The following is a 24,398-nucleotide window of genomic DNA, read 5'->3' as shown; positions in this document are numbered from 1 at the left end:
TTAGGACTTTTTTTTTTTGAACAACTGGTTTTCATGAACTTTACCAAACTAATAAAGGAGAATATTTGCAGCTCAGGGTTGAAATGAGGAGTACTTGGTACTATCTGAGCTTGTTTGTTTTCTTGCAGGTGTTTCATTACCCAAACTAGGTAACATCAAAGGTGCATTAATGATTTGAGTCATGAAAGAAAACAGCAAATTTCAGAAAGCAGCAATACCCCTCACTTTACCAATCTAGCTAAATTCCTTCCTTTATTCATTTATTGGAGTATAACCCTCTTCTTTTTATGGGTGGTGATAGAAAAAAACAATGTTTTTTTAAAAAGTAAAATAAAATAATCACTTCATGAAATAGTTGTAGTTTTTCTGATTTTTATGAGGAAATTATTGATTTTCCATTCACAAATGCTGAATGTGACATTAAACACTAGAAGCAAACCACAGTGGTTTAAGCTTTATTCTTCCAATCTGAAGCTGAGGCTGTTTTCATGCCAGTTATATAACATTCTTATTCTTTACAGCTCCTGAGGCTCCAGATCGTCCCACGATCTCAGTAGCATCTGAGACATCTGCCTATGTGACTTGGATCCCACGTGGGAATGGTGGTTTTCCTATTCAGGCATTCAGAGTGGAATATAAGAAACTGAAGAAACTTGGAGACTGGATGTTAGCCAGGAGTGACATTCCCCCTTCTCGTCTCTCTGTGGAAATTAAAGACTTAGAAAAAGGTAGATTTACCCTTCCAAACATGCATGTCTTTTTGTACAGGTAATCCTTGAGTTACAACTGTTCATTTAGTGTAGAGGTGCTATTCGACTGGTTCGCACCTATTCGGGTGAACCGGTAGCGGTTATTTGGCATGGGTCTCCGAACCGGTGGCAATCCCTGGCTGGCCACACCCCCAACCCGGTCATCCAGTCGCTCACTTGAGATCACTTTCCTAGCTTTCCGTTCCCCACGTCCTCTTTCTCCCTGGGGAAAAGGAAGAAAGGCATGGACGCTGCAAGTATCAATTTCCCCGTGTGAGTTAAAGTGTCTGGAGTGAGAAAGAGTGCAGTCTGACAGAGCGGGTGGGGGTGAATTGAGCCTTGGAGCACTTTTGCAAGGTAAAAGAATCCACTCAAGCCTTGGAGAAATTTAAAGGAGCTGCTTCCAAAATGCTTGTCTGTTAAGTGCTCTGTGTGTGTGTGTGTGTGTGTGTGTGTGTGTGTGTGTATGAGAGAGGGGCGGGGAAGGGAGAGAAAGAAAGAAAAAAATAGGAAGAGAGAGAGAGAGATAAAACTTTGTGCTATTATTTTTAATTGTTCCATTATTTATCATGTGTTAATATTTTACACTGTCCCTACACCTAGAGTGATTTTTCTGCCTTTCTTTTGTAGGGCAACCACATATTTGTCAGGGTTTGCATGCATTCAATGTCAATAGTCCAGAGCATAAAATACACATGTGTTTAACAAGAGCCTCAGACAAGAAAACTGAGGATGCCAAACTCTGAGTAGAAATCTGGGAAAGGTGTCAGAATAATACTTAGAAGGGACCTTGGGGTGAACCCTATACCATTTCAGAGAAATGGCTGTCCAGTCTTTTCTCAAAAACTTCCAGTGATTGAGCACCCAGAACTTCTGGAGACAGGCAGTTCCACTGGTTAATTGTTGTCACTGTCAGGAAGTTTCTCCTTAGTTTTAGGTTGCTTCTCTCTGTTCAGTTTCCATCCATTGCTTCTTGTTTGCATTCTGCTTCTTTGGAAAATACCTTGCCTCCCCCCACCTTCTTTCTGGCAACCCCTTAAAGCCTGTTGCCTAGCACCCTCTTGGGCAAAGCATGTGAGCCATTGCCTCCTTTCAGTGGTCCATGAAACCATCTATAGTATGCAGATAATAAAGTCAAAAAAGGTGAACAACATTTTTACAGAACTACAAATAAGTTGAGTCTGGGTGACAAGGAATGGCTGGGAGGGGAGGAGCCAGGTGAGGCACCCCTTGATGTGAGTGACATTGAGTTGGCCACACCCAGACAGTCACATGACAACTAAGCCACACCCACCAAATAAGCCACGCCCACAGAACCAGTAGTAAAAAAAAAATTGAATTCCACCACTGATTTAGTGACTTGAAAGTTATAATATCACTGAAAAAGTGATTTATGATCATTTTTCACAGACACAACCTTTACAATATTCCCATGGTCACATGATCAGAATTTGGATGCTGGGCAACTGCTTCATATTTATGATGGTTGCAGGGTTCCAGGGTCATGGGATCCCTTTTGCAACCTTCTGACAAGCAAAATCAATGGAGAAGCCGGGTTCGCTTAACAACCCTGTTATTGACTTAACATCTGTAGTGATTCACTTAACAACTGTGGCAAGAAAGGATGTAAAATGGGGCAAAATTTACTTAACAACTGTCTCATTTAGCAGCATAAATTTTGGGCTCCATTGTGGCCATAAGTCAAGGACTGCCTGTACTTTCTGTAGTGGCTTATATGCTTGTAACTAAACATTTTATTATCCATACCAAGGAGAAAGAAAATACAGGTAGTCCTTGACTTACAAGCATAATGGAGTCCAAATTTTCTGTTGCTAAGCAAGAACGTTCTGCCCCTTTTTATGACCTTTCTTGCCACAGTTGTTAAGTGAGTCACTTTGTTAAGTGTTGACTGCTTGTCAGAAGGTCGTAAAAGGGGGATCACATGACTCCAGGACACTGCAACAATCCTAATTGCATGCTAGAAGAGCCGCGATGGCACAGTGGTTAGAATGCAGTACTGCAGGCTACTTCTGCTGATCACCAGCTGCCAGCAGTTTGGCAGTTTGGGTCTCACCGGCTCAGGTTTGACTCAGCCTTCCATCCTTCCAAGGTCAGTAAAATGAGGACCCACATTGTTGATGACAATATGCTGACTCTGTACACCACTTAGAGAGGGCTGTAAAGTACTGTGAAGTGGTATATGCTATTGCTCGTTACTAAGCATCTTAATTTTGATCTTGTGACCCTGGGGATGCTACAGTGGTTGTAAGTGTGAAAAACAGTCATAAGTCATTTTTTCAGGACCTCTGTAACTTCAAATGGTCACTAAACAAATAGTTGTATGTCAAAGTTATTTCTGCAATAATTTTATTTTGCCTGAAGGCTGCTCTTCAATAACTGCCTTAAACTGTGTTTTGCCAATCTGCCCTTTTCTCAGTACTGGGGCATTTCAGAGCAGGAGAAGGTTGAAATCCCTTAATATCAGTGAGATGACACTAACTCCCACCCCACATCCTTTGAATATGGTTATCAGTCATATGTGATTGCACCTTCCAGATTTTTCCTCCATTAGTCACATGGTGTTTGGCAAATGGAAGTTCTCCATCTGCTGCAAACCCAGGGGTAAAGTGGGAAAAAGCTGGTACCTAGTGATTCATGTGTCCTTGGTGTTCTCTGAACTTCCTTGTTTTCTTGCAGACGTTTCATTACCCAGCTAGGTAACATCATCAGTGCTAGATGATCTTACTAGCAAGCTTAGAGGTCACCAAGGACCCCTAATTTCAACCCTGAGTTACAAATATTCTCCTTTATTGATTCATATGTATTGCTAATGTGAAAGATGGGTTATTTCTCTCTATGGAAGGATGTATCTATCCCCATTTGGCACAATCAACCTTTCATTTCTTCTCCTAAAAGCAAACATAATTCCCATTTGTGTTTTTTCTCCCTATGTCTAAATATTTATTTTTTCTTTATTTATCATCTCCATCTGCCATCTCTCTCACACCACTTTGGGTGGTGTACAATAAAATATTAAAAGCATAAAACAGTATATAAAATTTTTTAAAGGCAAAAGCTGTTAAAATTAATTAAAAAGCAGGGGAGGGCTTCAGATTGCAAACCAGCCCCAGGACTGCAAGCTCCTTTGTGCCCCCACAAGCAAGGCTGCAGGGCCATGTTTTTAAAAACCCTTCCTGAAGGCCAGGAAATATCTACTCTTCACTCTGCCTTTGGGGTAAAACAAGTAAAATAGTCATTAAGTACCTTTTGAAACTTCACTGGCATGTAACATATGACTTTTTCATGTCATTACATTTTTCATATGGTCTTTTCATTCAATACAAGATATTCACTGTTATTAGGATAGACTTCATTTCCTGCAGGGAAAAAATGAAAATGGTTTTTTTTTTTTTTGCTATGTTGCTTATGTTAGTGGATTAAGGAAATGCCAATAGAATATAATGCCCAGTTTTCAGGAAGAAATGAACCAATGGTCAGCTAGCTAACCATTTTTTCTCAATTGCTTTTCATCCAATCCTTTAGGCACATCTTACAAATTCCGGGTGCGAGCATTGAACATACTGGGGGAGAGTGAACCTAGTGCTGCATCTAAACCATATATGGTATCAGGTTACAGCAATCGTGCATATGAGCGTCCTGTTGCAGGTCCATATATCACTTTCACTGATGCCATTAATGAAACAACCATCATGCTAAAGTGGATGGTAAGCATGAGACAAAAACCATATAACTGGCGTGCAAAGATGGGACTATTTTTTTTAAATTGCAGTAGACTTTTATCTAATTAAAATTGTACAATATTTCTCAGAAGACAGTTCCTATGATGTTATTTTTATTGCTAGTGCAAATCATGCCTTAAATGATGCAAATTTAACACCTTAAATTTCTTTATTGCTGTATATAACATGGGAATGTTTAGTGCTTTTAGACGTGTGGGAGCTTGATTAGTTTTCATACTAATTGGCATGAGAAATATAAATTTAAGCAAATTGAAAATGAAAATAAGTTAAATCTGAATATATAAAGACAAATAATCTTCTGTACTAATAATGATCCTTCAGCCTTTCACACCTATTAATCAATTGTCTTTTATCAGAACTTTGTGCAGGTAGCTGGTAAGTTTATAAGTGCAAAATTTGCACTTACATATGGAGGTAGTCTTACCTCTAGATTTGGCATATGGATGCCAATTAGATCCATGACAAAACCTCCACTTTCTTTCTAGATCTATCTTGACCGCTATTCTGTATCGGCCATTTAATCAGCAAGTTCTAGAAAAGCAAGAAAGTATTTCCTCTTCCTTTCCCTGAATCAACAGTTTCCTTATAGTTATTCTATTACAAGAGTGGTTTTGAGAACTATCTCTGGTTTGGTTTTGTTTATTTCATTTTCCACTTTGCTGTTGTTGTTTTTGCAGTATATCCCAGCCAGCAATAACAATACACCAATTCATGGATTTTACATATATTATCGACCAACTGATAGCGATAATGATAGTGATTATAAGAAAGATGTGGTGGAAGGTAAGGAATGATTACTGGATTAGATTTCACTGAGTACTTCTGCAACAGGGGTGTCAAATTTATGTCATCACACCGGCATCACATGACATATTGGGACCTTTTCCCCTTCACTAAACCAGACATGAGCATGGCCACTGCGTCAGTGGTGGGATTCAAATCTTTTTACTGCCGGTTCTGTGGGCATGGCTTGGTGGGTGTGGCTTGTGGGCGTGGCAGGGGAAGGATACTGCAAAATCTCCATTCCCTCCCCTCCCCGCTAACATGCTTTCCAGCTCCGTTCTCCTGTGTAGGGCAACAAAAGAAGATCCAGCTGATCAACTGGGACTCGGGAGGCAGAGAATAGATGGGGGAAGGGCCAGTCAGAGGTGGTATTCTGAACTATTCAAAATTTCTGCTACCGGTTCTCCGAACTACTCAAAATTCCCACTACCAATTCTCTAGAACTGGTCAGAACCTGCTGAATACCACCTCTGCAGTGTGTGACACATCTGGCCCATGGGCCGGGAGTTTCACAGCCCTCTTCTACAAGATGCCTTTATTTACTCATTTGCCAAGGAGTACAGCTGTTTATATAATAAAATACAAAGTAGTATAAACTAATATGAAAACAGTTTTCATATTAGTGTTAAAAGCAATATATGACCATTTCTACATGTGAAACTATGTAGTGGATATGGTGGAAGCAAGGATATTTACAGGGATAGAAAGTATACAGAGGTGTCGTGAATAATATTGATATAAATTACTGTTATTTAGTTTCTTTTGTATCTCGAGCTTTATTTCTTTGTCTTATATTTAGGAGTAATTTATTACTTCTTTCTTGCAATCTGAGTAAAATTGCTTAGCCTGAAAGGGAATAATGTGCTGGGTATGTATTTTCAAAAAAGTGAGAAGAAAAGTTTCATTGTTTTCACAGATTATCATAGAGTACAATGTTCATATTAGCCCTGATATTATAAATATCTATTTACTGTATAGATTTAGGATGGCAAGAAAATAACCATTGTGTATTGTTTTTGTTCAGGTGATCGATACTGGCATTCTATCAGCCACCTACAGCCAGAAACTTCATATGACATTAAAATGCAATGTTTCAATGAAGGCGGAGAGAGTGAATTTAGTAATGTGATGATGTGTGAAACTAAAGGTAATTAGTGCTAAAGTACCTCCAGAGGATCAGTAATCACTGATTAATCTGCAATAATTTGTGAATAGAAAAGTCTCAAAACACACTGTCTTGCTAAGCAAACAGTATAAAACCAACAAAGACAGAAGTTCAGTTACAGATGCGTTATGTGCACAATTTGAGAATCAGTAATAAGTCCCTACTGGTATTGGATGACAGAAAAATTTACAAGCAAGACAGAAGATATCTAGACATTTCAGCCTAGTTGATGGGGAAAAAATGGCAGTAAAACCCAAAAATGACATTTAAAACATTTACACATTAAAGATCAAAAAGATGGGTTAACAGAATAGATCATGTTTCAGTAACTTGAAACAAATAACATAAATACGATTTTTCCCTCTGGTGGTCTCTCAGATGCTGCATTGAATAAATATGGTTTGTAAGATGTGTGGCCTTCTTAATCTGTCTGAAGCTAGTTATCAGCAGCCATAGCACTGGCCATACTGGGTAGAGCTTTTGGGCATAGATTTCACCAATCTGTGGCAGGACACAGATTCCCACTTCTTCAGTAAACAGACTTACAGTTTAATATAATTGAAATAGAAGTGATCAGCACTAAATATTAGCAGATCGGCCTACAGAATGAGACAATTGAATCTGTGATGCAGATGTAAACTCTTACACAATAATTTATTAAGCCCGAGATACAATTTCTTGTTGTTGATCCTAGTAATGAATAACAGAAATGGTTAAAATAGCAGACCTCTTTGAGCATTGTGATCTGAATAAAACAAGAAAGTACAGGATTCCTGATCTGGGCATACAATGAAAGGGAGCATCAAGAAGGATGACTGTGTGGACTTGACTAGAAGTTTGGTGTCAGAGTGAGAAAAGAAGATAGGAATTTCCAGAGATACACATGTAATTCTTCTTTATTTACTGTGTTATTAACATATACAGTGGCTTTAGCTTAGCAAACTATACATTTATAGTTCTATAAAATTTCAAATGGAACTCTTTACAATTTCTTATTTGTTTCTCTCCCTCCCTTCCTACTTCCCTCAGGCAGTTTTTTTTCCCCTATCACTGCAAGATTTGTTTCTGTTTTAGGGAGGAAAGGAAAAATAACTGTTTTCTGGGCTTTCGAGATTCCAGTACAATTTCAAGCTGTCTTTAGTGACCTCTGGCTTTTCGTTTGAAACTTTCAGTCCCTTCCACCAGCCAGTTCTCTCAAGATAATACTAGGACCAATAACCTCTCCATTATTTAAGACTTTGTTTTGTATGCTTAAGACAGATGTTTTCATTAGGTATAAAGCTTCCTGGTGTTTGCATATCACCGAATTTAATTTTAGTCCACAGGGAAAAAATCTTTAACTTTGAGACCATGGCTTCATCCAGAACCCATTAGGGTAACTCATCCTTTTTCATTTGGAAAGAATTACAAATGATAATAATATAACATTATGGGAAGTTGACTATATCTCCCATCGTTCCAATCAGCAGTATTTGTGCTAGGAGGAAATGAACAATGTTGTCATTAAAATATAAAGCAATAAATTACATGAATAGAAAAAAAAAGGATGAGAAAAATTTGGGCAGAAAGAAATTGAAGAATGAATAACGGTTTATGTAACACGAGACTCTAAGTGTCTTTTTTTTCCCCTGAAGCTCGAAAATCAGCAGGAATGCCTGGCCGTCTTCCACCATCTACAGTATCCACAATACAGCATCCACCACTCAATAGTGGCCATACTGTCTTAGGGGCAGGAGCCATGGTGGCCCGATCCAGTGACCTATCATATTTGATTGTAGGTGTGGTGTTGTGCTCCATCGTTCTCATTATTGTGGTTTTTATTCCATTTTGCCTTTGGAGAGCTTGGTCTAAGCAAAGTAAGTACCTCCAAGAGCCAAACTGTATACATTTTTCCAGAGAGAGTTTTTTTTTTCTGCATGCACAGAATGTAATGTTTTATTTGAAACTTATAGTCTATAACAGAAAAAAGCAGCTGGTTGAAATATTTTAAGCTATATACAACCCCCAAATTTGGTTACCTGCAGCTTATGTTAATAATAATACAAATAATAATATTTGGTTATATAATATAATATAGTATAATATAGTATAATATAGTATAATATAATATAATTAATATAATATAATTAATATAATATAATATAATATAATATAATATAATATAATATAATATAATATATATAATATATAATCCAAAATAATCTGACATCAAGGTGCCCTCCATTAATTTGCAAAAAGGATTTCATATTTTTCACAACTCCTAAGTAATGTAATTGATTAGTAGTTAAAATGCAGTATTGCAGGCTAATTCTATTGACTGCCGACTGCCAGCAATTCAGCAGTTTGAGTCTCACTGACTCAAGGTTGACTCAGTTTCTATACTTCCGAGGTCAATAAAATGAGGACCCAGATTGTTGGGGGAAGAATGCTGACTCTGTAAACTGTTTAGAGAGGATTGTAAAGCAGTATATAAGTCTAAATGCTATTGCTATTGCATAATTGCATAGATAGGTAGACAATATATAAATGATGGATGAGAGAGAGAAGGGAGAGGGGGTGAGAGCAAGTTGTTAAGTGAAGCATTGCGTAACCATGAATTGCAATTTTACTTCTGGCTTCTCTATTGACTGCTTGTCAGAAGCCAGCTATGTACAACTGGTGTAAACAGCCACTAGTTTCAATGCATCCAAATCTTGATTATGAAACCACAGGGTCATACAATACAATAATTGTACGTGGAAGGACCCCTCATAAAGTTTCAGCATCTTCCTAGTTTTGAATAACACTAAACGGAGCAATTAAGCAAGGACTATCTATAAAATTGCTTGAAGATATAATCCAGTGAATATAGTAAAATGGGGTATGAGCAGAAGGTAGGATCTAACTGGGGGAAATTCTTTGTATTCTTTGTATTCTTTGCAACATACGAGCCTCGGTGGCACAGTGGTTAGAGTGCAGTACTGCAAACTATTCCTAGTGCAATTTGCTCAAGGCTCAAGGTTGACTCAGCCTTCCATTCTTCCGAAGTGGGTAAAATGAGGACCCATATTGTTGGGGGCAATATGCTGACTCTGTAAACTGCTTTGAGAGGGCTGTAAAGCACTATAAAGCAGTATATAAATCTAAGTGCTATTGCTATATTCTCAGAATTATCAATTGCATACTATAAGAGCTAGAGAGCATGCTGTAAGGAGGAAAGAGGGGAATCTAATTCTGGATACAAATACAAAAATCTAGGTCCAATCCAAATCTTTTGTTAACAGTTGTGCTAGTTGATCTCTATTCCCAATCTAATCTGTATATTTCTTTGTTTCAGAGCAGGCTATAGATTTAGGCTTTCCAGGAGCAGGACTGCTAGTACCATCTTGCCAGTATGCCATGGTGCCTTTGCGAGGAGTTTCTACTCAAGTTAATGGGCTACATTATGCAAATGGTGGAAATGGTCATTTTCCTTCTGCTACAGTTGGATATTCCTATCCAAAGTCATATGATTGCAACTCAGATGAAGCTCAACAGGTAAATTAATAATCCATCTTTGGAAACTGTTAGGTAATTTTCTCATGCCTCTCATAAAATGTTGGCTAGTATTCAATGTTGGATATTTCTACAACTGGTTTGCCTTATAGGATAGGAGTCGAATGAAAATGTTTGCCACAAATATCGATTTCCTACTTAAATTAAAGGAGGATTCAACAGTAATAAGCAAATAAGTTTCAGTAAAAATATCGAATAGTTGAGTAAAGTAGAACCTTTGAGTTTATAGCTAGAGAAACAAGCCCCAAATTCACTCTTATATAAATAGATCTATCTACATTCTAAAACATGCCAATATAAAGTTGCTATGGATATTGAGTCTAGTTTTCCAAATCAGCTTTATTGTTTAATGTTGGATCCAATCTTATTGCTAAATTCTTAAAATTGAGTGCCTGCTGCATCACTTCTTGACTTGGCTGACTTGAATGGACTTGACATCTAATCGTTAATCTTTATTTTTTTAATGTGCTAATTCTTCTTTTTGTTCTCAGCAAAATGAAACCAATGCTTTTCTGCAAGGAAGGGCACTACAAAATGGAAACAATCTATCTGAACCCCAAAGGTATGGTGTCTTTCTGTGGAATATTTTGCTCTTTGGTTTGATGGAGAACGAGAATTTTTATTGGGCAATCTTTTCCTCTAAAGTCTTTTTTTTAATGTAGATTGAAAAATATATTGTACATTACTCAATGACCAATGTACAGTCATGGTTTTTGATTATCCAAAAGATTTTTTTCATAACACATCAAAGCAAAAAAGTAGATTCTTGATATAATTGGAACATTTTTGATTATGGGAATCAATTTGATGTGAATTGCTGACAACTACAAGTTTTTTCCAGGATGATCTGTCCCCAGCCTAATTCTTCAGCTATTCCAATGGTACACCAATTTCTGCCTTAATTAAGTCAATCTACTTTTCTTCCACCATTCCCAGAATTATAGCCTTCTTCAGAGAGCTGCATCTTCACATAATATGTTCAAAGTTTGATAATTTGGGTCTGGTCATTTGTGTCTGAAATGAGAACTATGGGTGAACTTTGTTTTCTTGGCTAATCATATTTTCAGGGGTCTTCTAAAATACTAACATTCAAAACATCAATACTGTTTCTATTCAGTTCTTCAACTTTTGCTTTCATGGAGTATCTGTATGATTCTGAAGTTAGTATGTAATAGACACATCCTGACATTTGAGTATATAGAGTATATTTACTGTAGTTATCTATAGAACATTCACTTATACTATTCAAATCATGTGTTTTACAATGCACAAAAATTTGGTTCTCCTAAGAAATAATTAGCATTTTAACACATAATAAATATCTCTATATTAATTTATAAGAGTGCTTTTCCTTTAGAATCTCAAATGTGAAAGAAAATTAAGACTTGACAATTTCTCTTACTTTGACTATCTGCATACATAAGAAATTCAGTAACTGGATCACTGATGTCCTCACATGCTCCTGTCTCTTATATTTAGGCTTACTAGCCCTGGACTAGAACACAGTTCTTTTCTCTGTGGTCTGCCAGATGACTCCATGAATCAGCTGTTACAGCAACATGACAACTGCCAAGAACAATACCACCATCATGAACAACTCCTTAGCCTGTGTCACTCGACACCACAAAGAAAAATAGAAAATTCCACTATGGAAGACATGAGGAATTCTGTTTTCCATACAGGTCAGTACCAGAGAGATCTGAGGTATTTTTTAAAGTATTGATTTGAAGAAGTAATGAAGACCAGAATAAGGGAAGATCAGTGGACACAAGATATTTCTAATCACACAGAATATGTTTTAAAAATTAAGCATTTACCAGAGATAGTCTATTAATAATCAGACTTGCTCATTAGGGATAGCACATTAATATTTCTTATATTATTTATACTGCTAGCTAAAATCTGTATACTTTACCAGTAACTCAAAATGCCAAAAAAAGGATTTTCCTGTTAAGTTGTATCTAGAAAATGTTAACGTTTCAATTCTTGCACCATCTCGTAGGGCCACCAAAACTGTGAATAGATTGTTATGGGTCTGAAATAACTGAAATGTCAACAGTGATTGTCAGGAAGCTTTTACTAATATGCATCTTAATAACATAGATTAGATTTATTAATCAAATGCCAGTAAAAATTACTGAAATTAATCTTCTTTTACCAGTAATTCTTAACATTGTTAGCTCATGTCTTCTCATGTAAAATGTATCAGTATATATTCCTATCTTGTTTCCTCCCAAAAATTATGCAGGATCTCAGAGTTTGTAACAATTTGGTTTCCCTTCAAAATATTTGGAATACAAGAGTCTGATAAAGAATGCAGTTTGATTCTTATTCTTTGTATTTTCAGATTCCACTTGCTGTCTTAGTCTAGTATCTGTTGAACACACAGGGGGAATAGATTTATGCCAAAAGAGAAGACATGTGTGGCCCACAAATCCAGAGGATGTTTCTTCAGGAGAAAGCTCAGAGAAATATTTGAATAGCTTGCCTCTACATAATTCCTCAGATACTTGTTCCAGCATCAGATAAGGAACAAGCTGCCTTACAAAGATTATTCTAAACAGAGAAAAGTTTATTTATTTTTATATTACATTTTTATTTATATATTTATACACTTGTAAATAGATGTACATGTGCCTTCTATAATTACAGAGAGGAATTATATCATGTGAAAACTACAGCAGGGAATAAACCAAGACTAAGTCAACTATATATATTTTTGTTAGATCATGGACTTGAAAAGACAGATTACTGCTTTATGTCTTAAAGGGGCATTCGAGCTGTCTTCATTTTCCAATTGCTAGAATTGTATTTCTAATGATGAAACTATGGGAAATTCTTTTTCTATAATTGTGTTAAAAGATTTTCACTGCAGAATGCCAAATACAAAAGTTAATGCACCATTTACTTGCATTAAAAACAATATATATACCGTGTGCCAGTAATGAAAAAAACATGTTTCAGAAATAAAGCATTTCTCCTTTTTTATTGAACTTGTTTTTGTAAATATTTGCTTGCTTTTAAAATCTTGACAACTGTAAAATGATCCTTACAGTTCTTTTAATTTAAAAAGTTCACTGAACTATTTCAATTAGGAATCAACAAGAGAGAGTCATTCAATAAAAGGAAGCCACTTTTTATAAATATACCTGCATGGCAACACATGACTAGAATACATTCTTGCTGATTCCAGTGTCTTCTACTCCTCCAAAAGCTTTCAACAGAAAGACAAACACATTTTTTCCATATTATGTTTAATTTTATTTTCAAATTAGCTAATGTCTCTGATCTTCCACCATGCTAAAATTGTTCCTTCTTTCTGTCCCCCCGCTTCCCAATACTTGCTTGGCTTGCTAGATCTATACTATATCTCTCTGTGCCATTTGAGTCCTCTAAGTGGCTTTCCTTTCCAAATGTCTGCAACATCAGCTCCGTTCCTTTCAAGGGTCTTGAAGAAACAGAGCTCTGGCTTCTACCTCTCTTTTTCTGAAAAATATTCTAATCTAGACTGGGGGTGTCAAACTCACATCATGGCAGCGTCATGTGACATATTGGGACTTTTTCCCCCTTTGTTAAACATGGTGTGGGCATGGCCAGCTCTGTTCTAGACCACCATGGAACCGGACATGCTCAGAAAAGGAAAGGTAAAGAAATAGTCTACCAAAATTATTTTTAATTCTTTTAAAAAATGGGACTGAAAAGTGAGACCCCACCCCAAGAGTCAACTGCTTAATATCAGATTACTATAACAAAGTAATATGGTGAGACTCAGGCCCAATAGTATGTTTAAAATTTAATTACTCCCATATGCTTTATTACATAATATGAAATTAGAATCTGAAAATATTTCCATATGTTAGCTATGAAAATTATAAGCAGTTCACATAGCTGAGCAGCCAGCAAGTGACATTGCCAATTTCAAAGTCTGTAACAGTTTAAGATACTGCAGAAGGAATAGTGATGACATGAGAAACTCTGCTGGTATTTTTTTTCTCAGCCAACTGCATCTTGACAGAATGCCAAGACTTGGCCCCATTTTCCAGGTTATTGGTGGCTTACTTTGGATCTGGCGTAGTCCAAAGATTCTCATGTGCATTATAGTAATACAGTATTGTTTCATACTGTGACAAAGAAACAGTTTTACCAGCAAATTGAGAACAAATTCCCATTTGCAAACTATTGCTTGTTTGACATGTACAAATATGTATGCTGGATTAGAAAATAGAACTATTTGGAGATTTTAAAGTTGAGAGCCTTCACATACCCACAGGGAACCCAACTGATTAGAAGAATGAGAGATATAGTCTATTTTATCAAGAATGTTTCTATATCTTTAATAACTGTCATTCGAATGGTACAGGTTTTGTCAATCACTGCATCTCCGGAGAAGTTACAAAGTTCAGCCAAAGCAATAGTTCAAGGCAGAACATTTCTTCCAGAATTAAAATAAACAAGGGTAAACTCTCAAGAGCACTAGTTATATACATGAAATGAGACTGATTTTTATATATATATAATAAAAACCAAGACTAGGATACTGTTTAATCTATAATTTCATCTTGCTGGAAAAGATTTTGAGTGGCTGGGAAGATACGACCATCCTTTCGACTCAGGAGAGTTATTTCTTCTTTCAAGACCTCAGCTTCTTGAGCTTGCAGCTGAACAAGTGCAATTAATTTTTCCTTTTCCTCAATATCTGTTCTGCGAGGTCCTTGAAATTCTGTTCCCTGTAAAACAAAATGCAGAAACTTTTCTAAAAAATCTCAATAATAATCATTTGGATTGGTTGTTGTCCAGGACAACAAAGATTGAGCAAGCTGTTGCGTTCCTGAACATCTGCTGACAACTGGGCTATGGGGTATAGGATTGTTGGCTGAGCAGCCAATGCCAGCAGCTGCAGAACTACTGGAAGAAAAGTTGTTTAGTGGTCATAAATATATGTATACAAAGGTTAAAAACAGAAATATTAATACTGCTAATACAAATCAAGTCCAATGAGAAGGCGATATCTGAAAAAAATCTGCACCAGTTCTAGAAAGTACCCACACCCAGAATCAAAAATAAAGAATAAAAGCTAGCAAATCAATGCTATATTACTATATATGTATGTTAAAATACAAAAAAATATTCACAGAAGTAGAATTGGGAGAACACTTAGAAAATATAATGTTGACAAAATTTCCATCTGTCAATTATAAAAGCTATTGCATCCATACTATGCCAATGCAATATAAAATGCTAGGTTCTTTGGAAGAACTCAGTGCAAATGAAAGCCAACAGCAGTTAAAGAACTGCCAGCTATAATTTCACAGTGTTAAATACACATTCTTCACAACTAAACAATCCAAGCATGCTAACAAAGTATGCTACATGAGCCAAGATGGCAGGGTGGTTAGAATGCAGTACTCAGGCTACTTCTGTTGACTGCCAGCTGCCTCTAATTTGGCAGTTCAAATCTCACCAGCTCAAGGTTCACTCAGCCTTCCATTCTTCCAAGGTGGGTAAAATAAGGATCTAGCTTGTTGAGGGCAATATGCTGACTCTGTAAACCATTTAGAGAGGGCTGTAAAGCACTGTGAAGCGGTATATAAAGTGCTATTGCTATCCCCTTTTTGGCTTGATGAAAATTATATTTTTGTTTGCTTGCCACTTAGATAAAAAGTGCAACTTGTAACTAGATTAAATATCTTAATTTTGGTGATTAAACTGTGGTCTTATATACAATAAAGGTCATAGATCAATTTGAGTATCTTGAATAGTAGCCACATATACAGAATAACAAATAATGGTCAACCTCTTGTTACAACCACTGTAGAAATCCTTAAAGATAAAAGAAAATGCTTTCAGGGTTATTATTCATGAATTTCTAAAGTAACACATACCAAGTTGCTCTGCAGTGCATCCAATTTAGTTTCAAGTTTCATCTTTTCTATGCAAAATGCATTCATTTGCTTTATTTTACTTGTATTTTCTTTTGTTACCATCATTTGCTGCTGACGCATCTCAAGGATCTTATCCTGGAAGAGAGCCAGCATATAAATTAATTTATTAATAACTGCATCCATATCTCGTATTTCCACTTGAGAGCTCAAGAATTCCCTTCACTTATCATAACAGCCAATTTAGTACTGACTGAGAACTCAGTGTGCAATACTGGTTAGGTAGGGATCTGAAGATGTACTGCCCTCTCAAAAACAGGGTGAATATTTGTAAATCACAATGAAGTTGACTTCTGAGTTAAGCATTCCACGCAGTCAAATAAATCAGGAGAAAAATGGAAAGACCGCGTATTATATTGAGTGTCATATGTATCTAGGAAGAATTCATGCTATTGGTGCCTAAACCCAACCTGGCTTCCTCTCCAGCCCCCTGCAGCACACTTGATTTCTAATTTTTGATTGACCTCATGCAACCCAGACAGGGACAGGCAAAAGTCTGGATGTGGCCCAGGGGCTGTAAAATACCTAAGCCTGCCTTACCCAATACACCAAACTCTTTTCTTTTTAGAAAACTTGAAATAAAAATGAAGCATGAAGTGATTAAAATGAGATATCATTAAGATTATTTAAGTTTTGCTCCATTTTTTCAAAAGGCAATGTCAACAAAAAATAAAAATTTCTCAAAGTTTCTATTCCTGAGATATACTTTTGTCCCTCACTTTCCTATCATCAGTTTTAACAACTTCTCTGAGCCAATAGTTCATCATTTAAATTTTTGTTAACATTGTTTCTAACCTTCCACATAATTTCTACAAAATAAGAAAACAGATTACATGAAATGCAGTATGTGGTTTAATGCAGAGTGACGTCTTTTTTGACTCATGCCCCAAGCATCTTCAATGCCAATCCATTTCATACTTTCAAAGGTTGGTTCATAGTATTGATTCAATATCAAGACATACCTCCCATGTTTTTAATTCCATGGCTTGAACTCGCTCTTTCTCCATTACTTTCATCCTGAGTTCTTCCAGGTTTGTGTTAACAGAAAGAGTCTGCAGAGCTTCCAAGTCTACAATCCGGCCAAATTTCATCATCATCAGCTGATTGCATTTCTCTTCCAGTTCTAAAAGATGGAAGCTTTATATTGTAGCGATTTGTAAATTGTTTTCCATCTTTAAACAATGTTTTAAATTATATTGTCTTGAAATACTGAAGCCCAATACTACATTTTCAATAAATACAGCAAGGATGCACACTAATATCATACCTAAAAAAAAATTTCTGTTCTCATTGTAAAAGTAAGAAAGAAAGCTTACAGCTTACTATGTGCTATACCATTTTACTGTCTGAGGTGAAGAACAAGATGGCATATTTTCCTGAGCCTCATATAGAAATTGAACCAGACAAACAGCTTTATCTTACTTTGAAACAGTGAGTTCAGCAAGTTTGATAAGAAAGTTAAGTTAAGAATTAGAGGGGAAACAAAGTAACTGAACACATTTTATTCCTTTAAAGAGCAGTAGATAGTGTAAGATCAGCTAAGCTCATATTAGAGCTAAGTGATTCCTTTTTAAAAACAAAATAATTGTGATAACTGAAATTGGCACGCATGATTAGAAAGGCAATCCAGAGGATACATAGCACTGTGCACAATGTCTTCTTCGAATCACTAATTAAATATTGCTGGTATTTGCTATCCCACCTTCCTAATGGTAAGTCTGCCTTAGTGGTTCAATGTCTAGGACGGTATTGAACTGTAGAAGCGATGTTGTAAGACATTTCCACCTTTCTATGTCAACATCTACATTTCTAGAAAAAAACTAGAGTATAAACGACCCTTGCAGGAAATAATAGTTTATCATTTATTTGCCCTGGACCAAAATGAAAAGTCATTACATGCTAATTAACTTGAAATTAGCAACTCACGCTCAATCGTATGTGCTATTTCTCTTCTGTCTCGAATTAGTTGTTTATGTTGTTCCCGGGCCTTCTTATAAAGAAACCTCTGTTCTAATTTCTCCTGCTGCAAAGTCGTAATTCTTTGCTGCAAGCTCACTAAAGATAGGTTGGTAAATACCAAAGATTGTGAGAGGTCAGAGGGAATTTCTCCATTCGATATATATTCCACCTGCAAATAAAAGTAGAATACATAAATAGAATACATAAATCCGAGAGCTCTGTATTATTTTGCTAATTCTCACTGATTTTCTACAAGAACGTCCAAGAGTTGCTCATATGCTTCTAGATAAACTGTCAGTCTAGAGAAACAAAATAATTCTGTTCAATTATTGAAGCAGCTTCTTGAATGAAAAGTGAAACATCTTCAAGAACAAAGTTTTTCCAAAAGGTACCTTCTGAGAAAGCACCCTTGACACAATTCTGTCCAATATTTTAAACAGATCGGTTATGAAGATGGCTTGAAAAATGCTTCAATTGTATACCAGTAGCAATAAACAAAAAATTTACAAGTCGTCATATACAAAAAGAAGGATTTATCAAAAGTCCAATCATCAGCAGTAAAATCCATCTGAATCATCACCTGGTGAAGTTTTAGAGGCACTACGACATGCAGCTCATTCAGCCTCTGTTGCTTTTCTCTCTGAAAGGCCTCAAGTTCCCATTCTGCAGCATCTAGGCTGGTTGCCACTACTTTCACCTGTTAAGAAATAGCCAGGTTACAAAAGAAAGATCTAATAAGGAAGGCACTAACTACCACAAAAATGATTTATTAAATTAAGGTACAACAGGAGAAAGTGATCTGTTATTTTTCTGCTATAGGAAAACTATTTTTTTCTTTTTGTCAGTTTTTTAGCTGAGGAAATAAGGAAGTGATAGCATCTGCAAAGCAAAGAATGTTATCAAGCAAACAAACAAGCATGTTGTCACATAGCCCAAATAGATGTTTACTATATTTCTAATATAGTCCATATTAAGAAAAGTTCATTTAGGCAACAAACATATCAACTTTAAGTCATCATAGGACATTTCATCTGTTATTTCAGATTATTATTCCAAACTTCAATGAGTAGAATGAATACCATCCAAAATTTGCTTTATAGAATTGTTGCTTCCATAAAGTGACTATTCCAGCCTTAATATTCGAACCCACACCTAAGTAAACAGCAAAGGTGGGCTTTCAGGGATATATTACTAGCTAGGGGATAAGACTAGCTAGTTGAAAAAAAATCACTGTACCTTCTTTGTCAATGCTTCATATTCTTTCTTGCAATTTTCAATAGCTTTTCTCTCCTCAGCTAAAGCCTCCTCAATATCTAGTCGTTTCTCTCGAAGCTGCAGCGTGTTCTCAAAGAGTGACTCATCACAATCTGACATAGGAAAGAATTCAAGTTAAATAACTACTACAATTTTAGCTTAGTCTGAAGTTATTTTAAAACAGCAATCTAAGAATTAGCTTAATGATGTAAACTGTGCATAGTTATTTAGAACTGTACTACTACAAATACTTCCATACATTCTGAATTATTAATTAATTAATTATTAATTATTCTGCACCAACTCAGAAAGCTCAAACTGCTCAAGGAGCTGCTGATTCAGTTCTACAGAAGAATTATTGAATCTATCATCTACACCTCTATAACGGTCTGGTTTGGTTCTGCAACCCAATAGGACTGACACAGACTTCAGAGGATAATTAGGACTGCAGAAAAAACAATTACTACCAACCTGCCTTTGTTCTAGGGCTTGTATATACTGCATGAGTCAAAAAGAAGGCTGTGAAAATATTTACAGACCCCTCACATCCCGGACATAAACTGTTTACAACTCCTTCCCTCAAAACAACGCTATAGAGCATTGCACACCAGAACAACTAGACACAAGAACAGTTTTTTCCCCGAAAGCCATCACTCTGCTAAACAAATAATTCCCTCAACACTGTTCAACTATTTACAAAGTCTGCACTACTATTACTATTAATCTTCCCATCACTTCTTATCACCCATCCCCTCCCACTTGTGACTGTATGACTGTAACTTTGTTGCTTGTATCCTTACGATTTATATTGACTGTTTCCTAGTATGATTTGATTACTTATTGTACCCTATAACTATTATTAAGTGTTGTACCTGGTGATTCTTGACTCTTGACGAATGTGTCTTTTCTTTTATGTACACTGAAAGCATTTGCACCAAGATAAATTCCTTGTGTGTCCAATCACACTTGGCCAATGAAAGAATTCTAATTCTAATTATGCTTCTAAATAAACTTGCACATTTTTGAACTGCACAAATACCAGCCATTAGGATCATCAACATTACTTTAATCATAAGTTTTAGAGTTCCAGCTCTGAAATAAAAATATCAAGAGAAGCGATAAAGCAATGAAAGTATGAAATTCCCTCAGCCAGGAAGAGTGGATTTAGAAATGCCTGAAATCTTAGCTGGTAAATTGCATTGGTGATTCTTTGTGAAATAGCAATTTGTTAAGATTAGGGAGGGAAGAGAAAGTGTTAGTGTGGGGATGAGCAAAAATGGTAGAGTGGAAATAGAAAACAGCAACAATCAAAGCTGATTGCAGAAGCTGTGATGGTTTGGGAATAGAAGTATGACAAAGAAGAAAGTAGAACATATTAGTTGTGGGAAGATACAGGGGTGGGCAGGTAGGGCATTGCAGGGGTTTGGGAGAGCCCCTAGCTAAGATTCTGCAAAGTCCAGAGAACCCCCAAATCCCACTCCTGGCTGGCCCCGCCCATCCCTCCCAGTCCAGGAATCCCCACGTGGACCGTTTTGAATGCAGGTAAGTGCATGGTGTGCACAGAGGCTCGGGGAGGGTGAAAAATGGGCCTCCTGGAAATTCAGGAAGGTCGGAAATGGGCCTGTTTCTGGCTTCCAGAGAGCCTCCGGCGCCCAGGAGGATGTTTTTGCCCTCCCGGAGGCTCAAGGAAAGCCTCCAGAACCCAGGGAGGGCAAAAATGCCCCGCCTGCTGTAGTGGCCACACCCACCCAGCGACTGGGCAAAAATTTGCTAAAATTTTTGAAGCCCACCCCTGGGAAGATACTGGAGGAATTGAAAAGACCCAATACTGGGTCAGCCTTCATTGCTTTCTGTGCTCTTCTATTCAGAGAACTGTGTCCCGCAAAAGTGTAAAGTCAAATCCTCAATATCATAGGAGAAAATATCTGTAGCTCAGGGTTTTGAACTAGTGCCCTCTGAGTTTGGTTGTTTTCTTGCAGATGTTTCATTACCAGACGAGGTAAGATCATCAGTGATTACCCAGTTTGGTAATGAAAGATCTGCAGGGAAACATCCAAGGTCAGAGAACACCGTGGATCCCACAGTCCTCAATAAGGTGTTGATTCACAATGAGAAGGAAGAGGGGGTTCCTGGAATCATACCAGCTGCTAAAAGAATATAGCTGCCTCTGGCTGATTTTTAGTTGAACTCCTACCTGGACCACACGTCTTGGTAACGATAACTAATGTCTTGGATCTTCACACATTACAAGTTTACAGCAACTCATTATATGTAAGGCAGCTTTTGGAGATTATTTGGAAACTTTGATTGATCTAGAATGGAGTGGTCAAATTGCTGACAAAACAATCCGATAATGCTAATTTTGAGATCAGTGCATGGCTAACAATAATCTTCTGGGCCCAATTCAAGCCCTATGTGGCAAAGCACTGAGTTACATTGTGTATTGCCTTGCCAAAGTTGATTTTGCCAATTCTGAATATCTTAGGCTGAGCTACTAAAATCCTACCTCTCCAGAAAGTGCATGGAACTTGGGTGAGGCAATAAACTTGCTCTTTATTGGCCACATACCCTGGAACATTGTACTTATAGAGTAATACAATTACATTGTTAATTCAAGCTGACCATTCACGTTCTGCCTTGGTGTGAATGTCTTATTCTAATTTGATTATTTTAATTTTTCATGCTTGGTTGTACACTGATCAGAGCATAAAAATTGCAAACAAATAAATACAATAAATACATCCATATTGGGTAATACTGGTATATGAAAAAGAAAGTAATTAAAGGACAGAGATTATTTTCTTCACTGATCTATTCTTTTTTTTCAGCTACTAATCTACTCTGTAAGTCCCCTAAGTAATAATCATCATCATTTACTTTATTGCTATTATTATATAACAGAACAAAAGCAATTAAAGATAGATGGAGAGATAGAAGGAAAGAGAGGGAGAAATCATATTGAAAAATTCAATATACTGGGAATTCTGGGAGTTGAAGTTTACACATCTTTAGGGCTGCCAAGGTGAAAAAGATTTATAGTAAGAATGAGCCTACTAAACTTTCCCTGGGACCAAAACAATAATGAGAATTCCAAGATTATATTACAGTATTTTATTATGGGTAGGTACCCTCTATGTCTACAAAAACACAACTATAAACTGAAAATTGCAAATGCAAATCACAGTAGAATGTCACAGAGAAAAATTTGAAGAACTCATAGTTTTCTCTATGGTTTATATATAAAAAATATTCTACAGAACATGGTTTTGAAATAGCAATATAGCTCAGGCTCAGGCTATCCTTAGGTCACATTATGGAAATTTCTGTTAATACGAAGTGATGGACTGAAATCACAAGATGGCAACAAAAGGCTTAGTTTGAATTTTGACCTCAAAGGGGTTTTTTTTGGAATAAAATCCATAACAATATGAAATTTTTCCCAGGGGCTTTTAGGAAAAGCCATCAAGGTTTCATATCAGATAGCTTGCTATTTATTCAACATTAATTTCTTCACATAATTAACAAGTATATTTATTAGTACAACTGTATTGGCACAACACACATACACTATGCAAGCAAGGATATAATCTGTGTTGCAAATAAATGAAGCTAAGTTTTGGAAATGTTATGTTTTCCTGATACACAAGCACATTCTGACAATTCGGATAGTTTGCCATATATACTATCAAAATTTGAAGTTTCTGTTTTTAAAAAAAAGTATTTTATTGTTTCCAAATGGTATATTTGCAGAAAAGATTATGCTACTTACTTTTTGGACAAACACTATCGTCAAAGACTTCATCCTCAGATCCTGATTCCTCTTCATCACTCTCTAAACTAGACTCCTCTTCACTCTCTTCCTCACTTTCTTCATCTTCATCTGGAATTAAATAATGTGATCATGGCACAGAAAATCAACAGAATCCAATTTCATTTGACTAACTTTTCAGCTAAGAAAAGTTAAAAAACATGGCAGATATTATTAAGAATGGGAAAACAAAAAAACAGGAGGTAGGAAATTCTTGCAAAATTTGGAGCTTATCATTTGCTTTCTTTTTGCACTCCACTTATCAAAAATATGCTTTCATTTTCCATAGGGAGTTGGAAGCCAAACTTATATAAGGATGCACATACACAAGATGGCATATCATGGAAGTGGTATGTGTAAGTGGATTTGTGTAAGATGAAATAATAATAAAAAGTAATGTCAAAATAATAATTATTATAATTTATCTAACTGTTTTCTATAGAAAACAGTACAGATGCTCTTTCCTAATAACTTAGACACACAGAAGAATTACTAGGTGGAACATGCAGTGTTTACTTTAATCTGCACTGTAATGTGGAACTTTTTAAAAAGTAAGAAGATAATCAAGAAACTATGATTCTGATCTACCTCCTTCACCTTCCACTTCTTTCTTCTTAACACGTTTGATCTTCTTCTTGAGAACTTTTGTAAGGAATGTAGCAAACTTGTTATTTTCTCCCAAGGATGCTTGAAAAGTGGCATACAGGATTTTTTCTTTTTCTTGGAGCTTTGCAATTTCTGATTTTTTATTCTCTATTAGGGCAAGCCAGTCATTTAACTTGTTCTTTTATTAAAAAAAACATTGAAAGCAACAAAGCTAATTAATATTGATGTTAATATTAACAATATGATATATACAGAACTTGATTTAAATTCTTAAAGTGAAAGTGTCACTATTATTCTCTGTCCAAAAATATTAACACAAGGAATGGGGAACTGGAACAAATTCCTCCATCTTCGAATTATACTGTGAGAATTCTAGACAGAATGCATTAAGAAAAATAAATCCAGACAGTCCTTGTCCAATACTTCCATCCATACACTATCTCCATCTTTCCTGCCTATATAAGAACAGCCTATGTACACTGAATCTTCAGGATGTAAACCATGATGCAACAGATACACAGATTCACACCAATCACACAATTATCTTTTGGAATAAGCAATGCTATACAAACCTTAAAGTAGGAAGCAAAAGATATTAAACAAAAGAAAGAAAAAAAACTCTTCAAACTACTTTATACGATGCCATTTGCCATATGTCTAACTTTTCTACTTTTCCAAATCATTCTTGTTTCCAGCATGTCCATATACCAAATTATAAATCACATTTCATTCTTTAAACTTCTCACCTAATTCTTTCTGAAAAATATATCAACTCCATCCAATCTTCCTGTCCACCTTTTCACGATTCCTTTATATATGTTTTGCAATGCAATCCTTATT

At 36.2% G+C, this 24,398-nt stretch overlaps 2 protein-coding genes across 3 annotated transcripts in view; one reads left to right on the top strand and one right to left on the bottom strand.

Annotated features, from left to right (window-relative positions):
* The window catches only part of BOC (BOC cell adhesion associated, oncogene regulated), a 67,941-nt gene extending 54,956 nt beyond the window's left edge, over nucleotides 1-12,985 (top strand). Inside the window, exons 11-19 of the mRNA XM_026708853.2 lie at nucleotides 522-728; nucleotides 4,293-4,474; nucleotides 5,188-5,293; nucleotides 6,318-6,440; nucleotides 8,093-8,314; nucleotides 9,775-9,974; nucleotides 10,484-10,554; nucleotides 11,472-11,674; nucleotides 12,340-12,985. Coding sequence (XP_026564638.1) covers nucleotides 522-728; nucleotides 4,293-4,474; nucleotides 5,188-5,293; nucleotides 6,318-6,440; nucleotides 8,093-8,314; nucleotides 9,775-9,974; nucleotides 10,484-10,554; nucleotides 11,472-11,674; nucleotides 12,340-12,521 — 1,496 coding nt within the window. The 3' untranslated portion in view covers nucleotides 12,522-12,985. The remainder of the gene's footprint in view (nucleotides 1-521; nucleotides 729-4,292; nucleotides 4,475-5,187; nucleotides 5,294-6,317; nucleotides 6,441-8,092; nucleotides 8,315-9,774; nucleotides 9,975-10,483; nucleotides 10,555-11,471; nucleotides 11,675-12,339) is intronic.
* The window catches only part of CFAP44 (cilia and flagella associated protein 44), a 52,071-nt gene continuing 40,633 nt past the window's right edge, over nucleotides 12,961-24,398 (bottom strand). For both annotated transcript variants that reach the window (XM_026708847.2, XM_087937299.1), the window contains exons 28-35: nucleotides 23,541-23,736; nucleotides 22,914-23,024; nucleotides 19,127-19,257; nucleotides 18,471-18,587; nucleotides 17,858-18,059; nucleotides 16,894-17,054; nucleotides 15,875-16,009; nucleotides 12,961-14,719 (exon numbers count right to left, since the gene is read on the bottom strand). In XM_026708847.2, coding sequence (XP_026564632.1) covers nucleotides 14,534-14,719; nucleotides 15,875-16,009; nucleotides 16,894-17,054; nucleotides 17,858-18,059; nucleotides 18,471-18,587; nucleotides 19,127-19,257; nucleotides 22,914-23,024; nucleotides 23,541-23,736 — 1,239 coding nt within the window. In that variant the 3' untranslated portion in view covers nucleotides 12,961-14,533. The remainder of the gene's footprint in view (nucleotides 14,720-15,874; nucleotides 16,010-16,893; nucleotides 17,055-17,857; nucleotides 18,060-18,470; nucleotides 18,588-19,126; nucleotides 19,258-22,913; nucleotides 23,025-23,540; nucleotides 23,737-24,398) is intronic.

The sequence above is a fragment of the Pseudonaja textilis genome, chromosome 7 (genome assembly GCF_049901715.1).
Source record: "Pseudonaja textilis isolate UNSWEBS1 chromosome 7, rPseTex1.2, whole genome shotgun sequence".
Classification (NCBI taxonomy): Eukaryota; Metazoa; Chordata; class Lepidosauria; order Squamata; family Elapidae; genus Pseudonaja; species Pseudonaja textilis.
This window is presented reverse-complemented; position numbering and strand designations above follow the sequence as displayed.